This window comes from Onthophagus taurus, chromosome 11 (assembly GCF_036711975.1).
Source record: "Onthophagus taurus isolate NC chromosome 11, IU_Otau_3.0, whole genome shotgun sequence".
NCBI classification, from domain to species: Eukaryota; Metazoa; Arthropoda; class Insecta; order Coleoptera; family Scarabaeidae; genus Onthophagus; species Onthophagus taurus.
This window is the reverse complement of record NC_091976.1, coordinates 28629023-28644315: the sequence shown is the minus strand read 5'-3', so window position 1 is coordinate 28644315 and position 15293 is coordinate 28629023. Positions and strand designations below refer to the sequence as shown.

At 28.5% G+C, this 15293-nt stretch overlaps 1 protein-coding gene and 1 long non-coding RNA gene across 4 annotated transcripts; one reads left to right on the top strand and one right to left on the bottom strand.

Moving 5' to 3' along the window:
• The first annotated feature begins 460 nt into the window (after positions 1-460).
• LOC111415436 (ora transientless) lies at positions 461-15096 on the top strand. 3 transcript variants are annotated; one of them, XM_071200691.1, is made up of 14 exons: positions 461-569; positions 759-924; positions 4220-4282; positions 4341-4485; positions 4535-4761; positions 4818-4900; positions 9077-9211; positions 9269-9369; positions 9424-9584; positions 9644-10299; positions 10351-10438; positions 14595-14683; positions 14741-14855; positions 14917-15096. In XM_071200691.1, the coding sequence occupies exons 4-10, from the start codon at positions 4396-4398 to the stop codon at positions 9924-9926; spliced, it is 1080 nt and encodes a 359-aa protein (XP_071056792.1). In that variant the 5' UTR covers positions 461-569; positions 759-924; positions 4220-4282; positions 4341-4395; the 3' UTR covers positions 9927-10299; positions 10351-10438; positions 14595-14683; positions 14741-14855; positions 14917-15096. The 3 variants fall into 3 exon arrangements, with proteins under 3 accessions (XP_071056792.1, XP_071056791.1, XP_022902903.2); XM_023047135.2 differs by lacking the exons at positions 461-569; positions 759-924 and adding an exon at positions 3723-3925; XM_071200690.1 differs by lacking the exons at positions 461-569; positions 759-924; positions 4220-4282 and adding an exon at positions 3722-3925.
• On the bottom strand, positions 3381-5327 carry LOC139432243 (uncharacterized). Its single transcript, XR_011642104.1, has 2 exons — positions 5126-5327; positions 3381-5058 (listed from the first exon to the last, which is right to left on the bottom strand). It is a non-coding gene; the product is annotated as an uncharacterized lncRNA (long non-coding RNA).
• Positions 15097-15293: the final 197 nt, after the last annotated feature.

The following is a 15293-nucleotide window of genomic DNA, read 5'->3' as shown; positions in this document are numbered from 1 at the left end:
CCAACTAACTTCTAAGGGAATGTACTCAGATTAAGAAATGTTTTGAATTAATACAATTAAATTAGTTTGTTTTCAAAAATGCACATAATTTTGGTACAGCAGATGAAGTATTCCTTCAAGTTTGTGTTTAGCTTCAATTTGATACCCAACAACCCGTGTTTTGAAATAAATTTAACTTTTAAGAAATTTTAAAATGACAGTTGACAGCTGAGCAAGGTCGTACTTATGAACGTATCCCCCGCAAAGGCCTTGCTGTGACGTCATTGGAAGAATTGACATTTCTATGTTTTTATTTATACAGTGTATTTCACTTAAGAAGCAATACACAAAAATATTAAAAAAAGAAGATAATGACAAAAAAAAATATTAAAATATAAAGCGAAATATTAACGGTTATAATTTTATTATTGTTAGGTTATTTGACTCGGTTACCATGGTGATTAAGATCCAAATATTGCAGGTGCTTGTCAAAATTGAATTTAAGTTTATTTAAGGAAAAAGTCTTATTTAATTGGTTTAAAAGGCTGTATTTAACTCAAAATTGGTTTATCTAGGGAATTATAAACAAGGTAAGTGGATTAAATCATAAAAATATATTTTTAATTTATTTCTTGTAATTAGAATCGATTTAAATTAATTACAATTAACGAATTTGTTATGAATTCCAGATAATCGTAAAGAATTCGAATTGTTTTAAAATTAATAAAAATTAGGGTAGAATTGATAAAAAAATCGAAATAAAATTTTATTATTTTAAGGTTATCTAACTTGACTCGGTTACCATGGTGATTAAGATCCAAATATTGAAGGGGCTTGTCAAAATTGAAATTGAATTTAAGTTTATTTAAGGAAAAAGTCTTATTTAATTGGTTTAAAAGGCTGTATTTAATTCAAAATTGGTTTATCTAGGGAATTATAAACAAGGTAAGTGGATTAAATCAAAAAATTTATTTCTCTTAATTAGAATCGATTTACATTAATTACAATTAACGAATTTGTTATGAATGCAAGATAATCGTAAAGAATTCGAAGTGTTTAAAAATTAATACAAATTAGGTTCGAATTGATAAAAAAATCGAAATAAAATTTTATTATTTTAAGGTTATCCAACATGACTCGGTTACCATGGTGATTAAGATCCAAATATTGCAGTTGCTTGTCAAAATTGACGTTTTGTTTAATGAAAAACATATTTAATTGGATTTAAAGGTTGTATTTAATTCAAAATGGGTAAATTAATGAAATTATAAGCGAGGACTTATCTTGCTTGACATTGACATTTCAAATCGGAAGTTGAACATCTCAAGTAATATTGAAATTAACCCTAGAAAGATAACCATATTTTATAGTACGTTAAAAATAACCAGTCGAACACGTCGAATCGACGTAGGTTATCTTTCTAGGGTTAAACGTATGTATCATGTTTGGGCTCATTTTAATAGTTATTTAACCAACAAGCGTATTAATGAAGGCGATTAATTATTGAGATAATTAATCGCAGTTTAATATACGAGTTAGTTACAATATTTTTCCGTTGACTGTCTTTTCAACAAAATAGAGAAAATACATCGTTGAAAAATCACCCAAACTTTAAGAAAGTCCGACCGAACTAATATAGTAGTCAATTTAGTAAATATTCTCGAATGAAATCTGTAATACCGACCCAACCGACCATTATATCTATTCGGTAAGACTACAATAATAAGTTGACTTTTGACACATTAAAAGTGAGGTTAAATTTGTGTAATTTTTATATTAAAATCGTTTATTAATTGGTGTCATTAATGAATGATTTTGTATACATTTATAAATCATATAAATACATGGTCGACGGAAAAGGATTTTTAATAACGATTACAAATATGTCAAAATTGAGGTTGACATTTAAAATCTGAAGTTAGTTGTCATATAATAGACAAATGGACAACTTCATGGTGTTCTTTCATGATGTATTTTTTATTAAAAAACCTTTAAAATGAGTCCAAACATGACGCACTTATCTCAAAGAACAAAAAAGTTTGAATAAAAAAACGTTAAACCCGAAGTTAGCAACAATGAAGATAGCAATTTAATTATTAAATATTAACACGAACCTTAATTTTTTTTAGAAATTTTAAAATGCCAGCTGACAGCTGGGTTGGTTTGTTTTGGGGTTGAATTGCAATTATTTCTTAATCTACGTAAAAAGGGCTTCAATTTGATACCCAACAACCCATGTTTTGAAACAAATTTATTTTTGAAGTAATTTTAAAATGACAGTTGACAGCTGAATGGGTTTACTTTGAGGTTGCATTGTAATGCATTGTGTCGTTTCTTAATCTACACAAAGAGGGCTTCAATTTGATACTCAACAACCCATATTTTGAAACACATTTAATTTTTAAGAAATGACAGTTGACAGCTGAATTGATTTGATTTGCGGTTGCTTTGCAATAAATTCTTAATCCGCGCAAAGAGGGCTTCCATTTGATACCCAACAACCCATATTTTGAAACAAATTAAATTTTTAAGAAATGACAAGTGACAGTTGGATTGGTTTATTTTGTAATTAAATTACAATTGTTTCTTAATCTACGTAAAAAGAGCTCCAATTTGACATCCAACGTACCTTATTTCAAAAATAATTTACTTTTTAAGAAATGAAAGGTGACAGTGACAATTCAATTTAATATACAGGGTGCGGCAAAATTAGTAAAACACTTATAAACGTTATTTTGCAAAAAACGTCAAAAGAAATCTATTTGATTAAGTATTTATAATAAAATTATTTTATTTAAGTTATGACATCAACATTTTTTTTTATTACCGAATTTAAAAGTGTTTTTTTGTTAATGACGTCATAATTTAAAAGCAAATGACTATCACGAAGTGAATATAGGTTCAAAATGTGTTCTTAAAAAAAGAAAATTTATTATATTTATTCCATAATTTTGCTGCACACTGTATGTATTTTAGCAATTCAAAAAATTACAGATTTCTACATGACATAATAAAACTAGTTAACACTTTTAATAACAGATACCGCCTTATATTTCAAATGTCATTCAAGAATCTTTTAAATAATATGATTATAAAATGATTTAATCAAATTAAATCTTTTTTACAAACGTTTTAAGGTCAACGCTTTGTGGGAATTAATTTTTGGTGGGTTTAATAATCAGCTAAAGGCTTGCTTTGTGTGGGGATTTTGAAGAAAATCGATTGTCCTATAAACGGGGGGCAAATACTTTAGCTGTTATAGTGTACTCGAGCACGATTTTGCAGTCAGCAAGAATTGAGTAGGTCGCTCGATTGTTAATGAGTTGACTAGAATTAAAAAAAAAACCAATTCAAATTGTTTCAATCAGAAAACATTAAAAAAAAAAAATTTGTATCAATAATTATAATTACTAAGTTTACTTACAACTTTATTTTGTATTACAATAATATATATGAAATTAATTAGTTCAATTCTTTAATGAATTATTTTTATATATATTTTTTTTCAACAAATGTTAAAAATCTATGTCTCAGTAAAAGAGAGTAATAGCCGGAAACACTTGGGATGTTGAAAGCGACTCTTATAGGAAACAAGGGCGGTTTGATTGGAGGAAGGGAACGCTTACTACGGATTTGTCGAGTGCACCCTTTCATCGTTGTAAAAAAGGGTGGGAGCCTGCAAAAATGCATAAGAAGGCATCTTCGATATATTCATCTTCAGTTGCCCTTAATTCATTCATGGGTTATCAACTACATAAATTTTTAATAAACAAATACAAAAGAAAGTTCAAGATTCTAAAAAAAATGCTACTTTTTTATTAAAATTAATTAATTAATTAAAATAAATGTGTCGGTGTGTAATATCGAAATTTAGTAATTTAGTTCTTTTCATTATAATTACATCCATATTTATTTTCTTACCGAGAAATACAAAGGCAGATTCCCAGTGAGTACCTAAAAGTTGTTTTTTCCTTTCCGTTTCGCTAAAAAGGAAACTATGAGTCAGATCTTTTTTTTGCGTAAAAACTAATTAAATGCTGTAATGTGTTTGTCTTGGTGTTTTTTTATTTTTCCCTTTATTAATATGTTTTCTGCTACAAATTCAGGGCCGCCAAATTGCTTAATCATTTTAAATCATATTACGTAAATTCGAATCTAATTCTAAAAAAAATATTTTATTAAGTTAATTATTGACTTTATTACATTATTAATTTTTTTATTGTGTTTTTTTAATTTCCAGCGCTGAACGTTTACTCGAAAGCTTTCAATGTCCCATTTTAACACAAAACAAACCACCCTTTCGGTAATTCTCAAACCATTCTTTTTCTTTATCATTAATTTAAACGTTTTTTCCATTTCAGAACTGGTTTAGCTTTTGAGGACATTTTACCTGATGATGGTAGTAAATACGATAAAATGAGGCCACCAAAAAAAGACGGAAATCCGACGATTGTTTATTTTCATGTTACTGTTATGGGTTTAGATAGTATTGATGAAACTTCAATGGTATTCGTTATTTTGAAGTTAATTTAACATATTAATCGCTTTTATTTAGACTTATGCAGCTGATATATTTTTTGCACAAACTTGGAAAGATCACCGATTGCGTTTACCTGAAAATATGACCTCTGAATATCGTTTATTAGAAGTTGATTGGTTAAAAAATATGTGGCGACCAGATTCGTTCTTTAAAAACGCTAAATCAGTTACATTTCAAACAATGACTATCCCCAATCATTACATGTGGCTTTATAAGGATAAAACAATTCTTTATATGGTCAAGTAATTCTAATTTAATAAGACAATTCTAAATTTTTGATAAAAATATCACTTTTTAGATTAACTTTAAGATTATCTTGCGCTATGAACTTTGCAATTTATCCTCATGATACTCAAGAGTGTAAACTTCAAATGGAAAGTTGTAAGTAAACTTTTTTTTAAATCTGTACAGTGTAATATCGAGGATTAAGTTTTTGAGGTTATGATTTTGTGGGGACAAATTTTTACTCAAATTTCGATTCAAACCAAAACAATACAGTTTTAAACGTTATCCTAAACATGTTTTAATCTTCCATTTACCTAAAAAAGTTAATTTCAATCAAATAACATCAAATTTAGTCAATTTTATGAAACCCTTTTTCTTAACCTGAAATATTCATCGCGTCCAATTTATGGTCCAAAGTGATGTTGTTTGATGCGTATCAAACCTTCATTATTTATTATAAGACGAAAATGTACTCGAAGTTTATTGATATATCACAAATTCTATATTTCATGTAAACGTCAAAGAATAATGCGTATTTGTAATAATAGATGGCAGCACTTAACCATCAAATTTCTTTGGTGTTAATATACTATTGAAATTAATTAATTAAATACTATAAATATTAGTATAAATACACACTAATATTTGATTTAAATAGTTAAATTAATTAAATTAGCTAAAAAACATTTTAAAAGAATTGCTTTAGGTTTGTATTACTTACAGATTTGTAATTGATAGTTTTAAGCTTTGAAATAATGTTTCAATTGGAAAGTTTAAGGTTCAAATCATTCAAAACATTCAATTATCATAACGTGAAAGTATACTTAATATTTAGTAATACCCAAAAAATGATATTTCATCTAAACGTCAATTTGTATTACACAGTTTTGATAATAGATGGCAGTAAGTAATGAATAGGAATAAAGTCCCTAGATTATCAAATTACGCCAAATTTCTTTTCTTTTTTTTTTTTGTAGAACTCTGAAGAGTCGAAAGCCCTTCTTACTATTTTTACAACTCCAAATGCAACAAAACGGCATTATTACACGTGCAACTTTTTCTAAATAAGTGGTGACATGCACTGACAAGCTGTCAAACCGCCATTTTGGCTCAAATGATTCGAATACACAGGTTTCACGAACTTTTTCCAAGAGATTAGGTACCAAGGTGTTAAACTCACATTGTATAGGTATTTAGAAAGTTGTAAACGAATTGTTTTTCATAATGTTACCAGATACATACTTGGACTTATCAAAAATGAACAACTAGTTTGACTTGAAGTGAATCTGCAGTGATATTGAGCTTTAAATCAACTTCAGCTTATCTACAGTGATACAATAAAGTCTACATACAGCCCGGAAAATGATAATATCTCAGCTCCCGAAATGTAATTCAATGAAATTTTTTAACAAAACATGTAAGAAGTCTATATTATTTCCATATTTTACAATTTAATGACTATCAACTAGTCAACAAAAATTTGTCTAAATGTATAAGGACTAGTTTATACCAAGTTTAGGTTGTAAAATGTATAAGGACAAGTTTATAGCAAGTCCAGGTTGCTCAGAATGACTGAAAACTGCGCCAACATTGCCTAAAATTGGTTTGTAAGGTAGCAACATTGTTCAAAATGATTGGAAATAAGTTGATAGCCATCTTATGTTATTCCAAATCATTGAAAACTGGTTGAACATAATTTTATACTTGTCTAAATGATTAACAACTAGTTTTTAGACAATCCATATTGCTCAAAATGACTAAAAATTAGTTGATAGTCATTGAAAACTTGTTTAAATGCATAAGGACTAGTTTATAGCAAGTTTAGGTTGCCCAAAATAACTGAAAACTGCACCAACATTGTCCAAAATTGCTTTATAAGGTGGCAAAATATTTCAAAATAGGGTCATAACTATCTCATGTTATTCAAAATCATTGAAAATTGGTTGAGCAGAATTTTATACTTGTCTAAATGATTAACAACTCAAAATGACTGAAAACTAATTGATAGTCATTAGAAACTTGTCTAAATGTGTAAGAACTAGTTTATAGCAAGTCCACGTTGCTCAGAATGACCGAAAACTGTACCAACATTGTCTAAAATTGGTTTATAAGGTAGCAATATTTTTCAAAATGATTGGAAATAAGTTGATAGCCGTCTCGTGTTATTCAAAATTATTCAGAACTGGTTGAGTATAATTTTATACTTGTCTAAATGATTAACAACTAGTTTTTAAACAATCCATGTTGCTCAAAATGACTGAAAACTAGTTGATAGTCATTAAAAACTTGTTTAAATGTATAAGGACTAGTTTATAGCAAGTTTAGGTTGCCTAGAATAACTGAAAATTGCACCAACTTTGTCCAAAATTGCTTTATAAGGTAGCAAAATATTTCGAAATAGGTTCATAGCTATCTCATGTTATTCAAAATCATTGAAAATTGGTTGAGCATAATTTTATACTTGTCTAAATGATTAACAACTAGTTTTTGGACAATCCATGTTGCTCAAAATGACTGAAAACTAGTTGATATTCATTAAAAACTTGTTTAAATGTATAAGGACTAGTTTATAGCAAGTTTAGGTTGCCTAGAATAACTGAAAACTGCACCAACTTTGTCCAAAATTGCTTTATAAGGTAGCAAAATATTTCGAAATAGGTTCATAGCTATCTCATGTTATTTAAAATCATTGAAAATTGGTTGAGCATAATTTTATACTTGTCTAAATGATTAACAACTAGTTTTTGGACAATCCATGTTGCTCAAAATGACTGAAAACTAGTTGATATTCATTAAAAACTTGTTTAAATGTATAAGGACTAGTTTATAGCAAGTTTAGGTTGCCTAGAATAACTGAAAACTGCACCAACTTTGTCCAAAATTGCTTTATAAGGTAGCAAAATATTTCGAAATAGGTTCATAGCTATCTCATGTTATTTAAAATCATTGAAAATTGGTTGAGCATAATTTTATACTTGTCTAAATGATTAACAACTAGTTTTTGGACAATCCATGTTGCTCAAAATGACTGAAAACTAGTTGATATTCATTAAAAACTTGTTTAAATGTATAAGGACTAGTTTATAGCAAGTTTAGGTTGCCTAGAATAACTGAAAACTGCACCAACTTTGTCCAAAATTGCTTTATAAGGTAGCAAAATATTTCGAAATAGGTTCATAGCTATCTCATGTTATTTAAAATCATTGAAAATTGGTTGAGCATAATTTTATACTTGTCTAAATAATTAACAACTAGTTTTTAGACCATCCATGTTGCTCAAAATGACTAAAAGTTAGCTGATAGTCATTAAAAACTTGTCTAAATGTATAAGGACTAGTTTATAGCAAGTCCAGGTTGCCCAGAATAACTGAAAACTGCACCAACACTGTCTAAAATTGGTTTATAAGGTAGCAAAATTATTCAAAATGATTGGAAATAAGTTGATAGCCGTCTCATGTTATTCCAAATCATTGAAAACTGGTTGAGCATAATTTTATACTTATCTAAATGATTAACAACTAGTTTTTAGACAATCCATGTTGCTCAAAATGACTAAAAATTAGTTGGTAGTCATTAAAAACTTGTCTAAATGAATAGGGACTAGTTTATAGCAAGTCCAAGTTCACCTAGTTTTGCATTAGCACTGTCACTAGAGCTAACACAAGACCTAGACTAGTCTTGAGAGACTAAATGCGACTAAATCTACTGCTATAGCCTTCACTTCGAACTGTTTCGACTTTGTATTAAAATAATATAGACTTCTAACATCCTTCGTTTGAAAAATTTATTGAATTACATTTCAGGAGGTGAGATATTATCATTTTCTGGGGTGTATGCAGACTTTATTGTATCACTGTATTTTCGTAACATTTCTAAAGCTGCTACTGGAAAGTCTGCATAATCGAAGACGTTTTGGATATCTATAGTTTCTATATGTTGTGATCCATCAAAGTTTATTTACTTTTTGGTCCATCCATTGCCAGATTAAATTAGTCAATGAATCATTCATGTTCTGCTGATAGGGTTGGTTATTCTGAAGTTCTAACTGAGATGTTATTGGAACTGGGTTCTAATACATAGTTAGATGTCTTCATTAGTTGAGTATCTTGCGGTAATCGAGTTTTCAATTTGATGAGATGATCGCTCAATGCTTCTATCTTTAGCATCAGCTATGAATATAAGTTATGATGCGGTTTTTGGAGATGTGGCACCCCAATATGACATAAAGATAGATCTTACTGGGTTTAATTATGCACCAATCCACGTTGATTCTAGTTTTTTGTATTTTGCACTACAAATATTAATTTTAAATATAATTTTTTTATCTTTTAGTATCACACACAACAGACGACATGATATTTCAATGGGATCCAGATGTTCCACTTGTAGTTGATGAGAATATTGAATTACCTCAGTTGGCACTCGAAAAGAATTACACCGCAGATTGTACTCAAGTTTATTCAACAGGTAACCCAATAAAAACAATTTAATCCAAAAAATAAATGATTTAAATTAATTTTTAAGGAAACTTTACTTGCTTAGAAGTCGTCTTTTTGCTAAAACGCCGCTTAGGTTATTATTTATTCCACACTTACGTCCCAACATGTTTAATTGTAATCATGTCTGTAAGATGAATTAATTGATGTAATTCCAATTTTTTAATCAATTTTTATTTCAAGTGGATATCGTTTTGGATACAACCCGAAGCGGCACCAGCTCGTGTAACTTTAGGGGTAACCTCACTTCTCACTTTATCAACTCAACACGCTAAAAGTCAAGCTGCTCTTCCCCCCGTTTCTTATTTAAAAGCTGTTGATGCTTTTATGTCCGTTTGTACGATGTATGATTAAAATGAATTAAATGTAACAAAATTGGATTAATTTTTTTTTTGAATTTTAGTTTTGTGTTTATGGCTTTGATGGAATATTGCTTGGTAAATATAGTTCTTGGCGATAACACCGGGCAAAAACCACAACCACCGCCGAAAACCGAACCGGTTTCAGAACCACGCGAAAATTCATTTTTATTATCTTCAGCTCCGAAAAAACCACCACCTTTAACACCGGCTCAAAAAGCGAGAAGACGAGCGATTAATATCGATAAATTTTCGAGGGGTTTTTTCCCGTTTCTTTTTACGGTTTTAAACGTTACCTATTGGATTTTATTTTACGAATACATCTAATTTAATGTAGAATTAAAAAAAATCGTTATTATTAATAGATGTAAAACAAAAAGATGTGTTAACGTTTCTTAGAATGTTACTGTTTTAGAAATAAATTCGATTCTGTGATGTAATCCTCAATTACTTTTCAATTCAAACTTTTTGGTACTCATTTACAAAAAAAAAAAAATCATTTCAAATGGATTTTTAATAGATGGATACATGGACTAATCGAAAATTAATCAAAGCTTATATTTTAGGAATAAATTAACTCAACTCATTGTGTGTATATAAAGAGGAAAAAAATTGAAAAATTCTAAGTTGGTGCAAAGTTTGGTTTAAAATGAAATCGGTTTTAATTTTTCTTGTTTTCGCCTTTGCAGTTAAAGGGGAGGTAATTTTTTATAACATTTTTTTAATAATAATTTTATATTTACAATTTTAGATGACCCTTCAAGAATATGTTGCTGATTTACAAACTAAAATGACTGATGTAGGATTATCTTGTGCTGAAAAATTGGATATAAGTGATGGTATTGTTTAAACAGTTATTTATATATCGATCCTCCAAGTCTTCCTCTCTTCCTTCCTTGATTGAAATCTTCCTCATGGCATTTGTTGTACCTAGTCGTACCATCTCAGCTGTTTTTTCTTGATGTCTTCTATAATTGTTTCTTTGATATTTACTATTTGTAACACGTTCTCGTTTGTTTTTCGTTGTTTTCTCGATATTCTGCATGATCCTAAGCTCTCTATTGCGTTGATTTCGGTTACATCCAGTCTAATCTGGTTGTCAAATACCATTAAACTTTATTGTAGGCAAATTTGTTTGTTAATCTTTGAAAATCAAAAGAAAACTTGTGGTTTCATCTGCACTACAAGTTTTGACTACAAATTTCTGTAAAACGCTTTTTTTAATACTCCACCATTCACAGGAATTAGTAACATTTAGGAGTTGTAAATGCGACTATTCGGGGTGTCCGGTTCAGGTTTTAATTAAAGAAACAACTTTTTAAAAAGCTAATATTTCGGTTATTTATTGTAACCTTCCTCAGAGCATTTTTTATTGTTATTTTTTGAAACTAACAATTGTAGAACAACCGAAAAACATCATAATTAACGGATCATAAAGGATCAAACGAACTATTAACACAACTGGATGAATCAACGTGCGTACAAGATGTCTGACCTCTTGTTGGTCAGACTTTTCTGCATCGTTTTAGGAGTTGGACACCAAAATAATCAAGTTCAACCCCAATACGACTTTTTTCACTGAATACAACTTTATTTATATCAGGTTTGTCATTAGCAACCTCATTGTAACAATCCCAATACGATATGTAAAATCTCTTGTTGCAGTTTCGTCTAATTTGCTTCTCTTCGTTTATAATTCATCATCACATTCATTACTAGCAGAACTATCGCTGTTATCACTTTCGATTATTAATTAAAGTATCCTCTTCTTAATGCAACAAGCCGTTTTGAAAAATCGCTTTTAGTTTTTGAGAAATAAATTTTTGAAATGATAAACAACTTTTTCGAATTTTACAATTTTCGCCGATTAAGTTTAAAAAATTAGTATAAAATCCAGTTCTTGGAATATGAGTTTGAAAATTTCCCAAAGTGTTAATAAAAGTGTCCTCTTTCCAATGAACCAACCCGTTTTGAAAAATAACTTTTAGTTTTTGAGAAAACAATATTTGAAGTTTTGATAAAATTTTCGATGTTACAATTTTCATCGATAATTGTCAAAATTCGCTATAAAATTAATTTCTTGAAGGATCCTTGTGGAAATATCATAAATTATTAATTAAAGTATCCTCTTTTTAATGCAACAAGCTGTTTTGAAAAATCATTTTCAGTTCTTGAGAAATAAATTTTTGAAATGATCGACAATTTTTTCGAATTTTGCAATTTTTGCCGATTAAGTTTTAAAAATTCGTATAAAATCCATTTCTTGGAAAATGAGTATGAAAATTTCCCCAAAGTGTTAATAAAAGTGTCTTCTTTTCAATAAATCAACCCGTTTTGAAAAATAACTTTTAGTTTTTGAGAAAACAATATTTGAAGTTTTGATAAAATTTTCGATGTTGCAATTTTCATCGATAATTTTCAAAATTCGCTATAAAATTAATTTCTTGAAGGATCTTTGTGGAAATATCACCAATTATTAATTAAAGTATCCTCTTTTTAATGCAACAAGCCGTTTTGAAAAATCGCTTTTAGTTTTTGAGAAATAAATTTTTGAAATGATCGACAATTTTTTCTAATTTTGCATTTTTCGCCGATTAAGTTTTAAAAATTCGTATAAAATCCATTTCTTGGAAAATGAGTATGAAAATTTCCCAAAGTGTTAATAAAAGTGTCCTTTTTCCAATGAACCAACCCGTTTTGAAAAATAACTTTTAGTTTTTGAGAAAACAATATTTGAAGTTTTGATAAAATTTTCGATGTTGCAATTTTCATCGATAATTTTCAAAATTCGCTATAAAATTAATTTTTTGAAGGATCTTTGTGGAAATTTCACCAATTATTAATTAAAGTATCCTCTCTTTAATGCAAAAAGCCGTTCTGAAAAATCGCTTTCAGTTTTTGAGAAAAGAATTTTTGAAATGATCGACAATTTTTTCTAATTTTGCATTTTTCGCCGATTAAGTTTTAAAAATTCGTATAAAATCCATTTCTTGGAAAATGAGTATGAAAATTTCCCAAAGTGTTAATAAAAGTGTCCTTTTTCCAATGAACCAACCCGTTTTGAAAAATAACTTTTAGTTTTTGAGAAAACAATATTTGAAGTTTTGATAAAATTTTCGATGTTGCAATTTTCATCGATAATTTTCAAAATTCGCTATAAAATTAATTTTTTGAAGGATCTTTGTGGAAATATCACCAATTATTAATTAAAGTATCCTCTTTTTAATGCAACAAGCCGTTTTGAAAAATCGCTTTTAGTTTTTGAGAAAAAATTTTTTGAAATGATCGAAAATTTTTTCGAATTTTGCAATTTTCGCCGATTAAGTTTTAAAAATTCGTATAAAATCCACTTCTTGGAATAGGAGTATAAAAATTTCTCAAAGTGTTAATAAAAGTGTTCTCTTTCCAATGAACCAACCCGTTTTGAAAAATAACTTTTAGTTTTTGAAAAAACAATATTTGAAGTTTCGATAAAATTTTCGATGTTGCAATTTTCATCGATAATTTTCAAAATTCGCTATAAAATTAATTTCTTGAAGGATTCTTGTGGAAATATCACCTTGTGGAAATATCACTTCTTGGAATAGGAGTATAAAAATTTCTCAAAGTGTTAATAAAAGTGTTCTCTTTCCAATGAACCAACCCGTTTTGAAAAATAACTTTTAGTTTTTGAAAAAACAATATTTGAAGTTTCGATAAAATTTTCGATGTTGCAATTTTCATCGATAATTTTCAAAATTCGCTATAAAATTAATTTCTTGAAGGATTCTTGTGGAAATATCACCTTGTGGAAATATCACTTCTTGGAATAGGAGTATAAAAATTTCTCAAAGTGTTAATAAAAGTGTTCTCTTTCCAATGAACCAACCCGTTTTGAAAAATAACTTTTAGTTTTTGAGAAAACAATATTTGAAGTTTTGATAAAATTTTCGATGTTGCAATTTTCATCGATAATTTTCAAAATTCGCTATAAAATTAATTTTTTGAAAGATCTTTGTGGAAATTTCACCAATTATTAATTAAAGTATCCTCTCTTTAATGCAAAAAGCCGTTCTGAAAAATCGCTTTCAGTTTTTGAGAAAAAAATTTTTGAAATGATCGACAATTTTTTCAAATTTTGCAATTTTCGCCGATTAAGTTTTAAAAATTCGTATAAAATCCATTTCTTGGAATATGAGTTTGAAAATTACTCAAAGTGTTATTAAAAGTGTCCTCTTTCCAATGAACCAATCCGTTTTGAAAAATAACTTTTAGTTTTTGAGAAAACAATATTTGAAGTTTTGATAAAATTTCCGATGTTGCAATTTTCATCGATAATTTTCAAAATTCGCTATAAAATTAATTTCTTGAAGGATCTTTGTGGAAATATCACCAATTATTAATTAGAGTATCCTCTTTTTAATGCAACAAGCCGTTTTGAAAAATCGCTTTTAGTTTTTGAGAAATAAATTTTTGAAATGATCGACTGTTTTTTCGAATTTTACAATTTTCGCCGATTAAGTTTTAAAAATTCGTATAAAATCCATTTCTTGGAATATGAGTATGAAAATTTTCCAAAGTGTTAATAAAAGTGTCCTCTTTCCAATGAACCCACCCGTTTTGAAAAATAACTTTTAGTTTTTGAGAAAACAATATTTGAAGTTTTGATAAAATTTTCTATGTTGCAATTTTCATCGATAATTTTATAGGTACAATTAATTTCTTGAAGGATCCCTTTTTTTATGGATTGATGACATGAACCTTATTTTCCATTCTTCTGGATCGATTTTCCCTTTATACATCTCATGAAGAGTGTTCCGTTCTTTACTCATTTAGCTTTAATGTTTCCCAGTTCACTTAACTCTATATTTATTGGTTGTGGCTCTTTTTTGTGTGATTGAGGTTTTGTCGCTTTAAGTATAGGATGCAGATTTAAAAATCCTATTCAACGGTGTAGCTAAGTAAAAAGTGACCATTTCGACTCTGTTATATCACCTTTTTTATAATTTATTTCAGCGGCAATGGAAGAATTAACTCAAAAAAAAATTCCAACGGAGCACGATGGAAAATGTGTAATTCATTGTATCAACACTCATTTTGGATTTGTATGAAATCAATAATTATTTAAATCAATTTTTTATTGCCTCTTCCCATTTTTTTAGATGAATGATAAAGGCTCCTTTGATAAAGATAAAATTCTGGAATTCTTCTCAAGTTTAAAAGCAATTGATGCCGGAATATACAATAACATAGTAGAAGTAGGAGATATTTGCGGCGGTAATTAATAAATAATTAATTCTGTTATTTAAAATTATTTATTTATGTCTTTTTTGTGTAGTGATTAAACATGATGACCCATGTGAAACTTCAGCTGAAGGCGTAAAATGCACCATGGTTGAAATGAAAAAACGTGGTGTTACTGAAGCAATTTTTGAAATTTAACCGATATTCCGATTTTATTAATGTTTCTTGTTAATTGAGTATTACGCACTAAAATAGATATTACATAGCAGCATTATCGACGAGTTTCAATTAAAAAGATCCCAACCCATCCATTACATCAAACCGCAATTACAAAAAAAGCATTACAAAACAACTTTGCAAAAAAAAAGTAATAAACGAAACTCATAACCTGTTATTTACTTTTTTTCTGGCAAATATACCGTGTATGCAGAAATAATTCAGCACAGGAAACAATTAGAAGATGTAATCGTA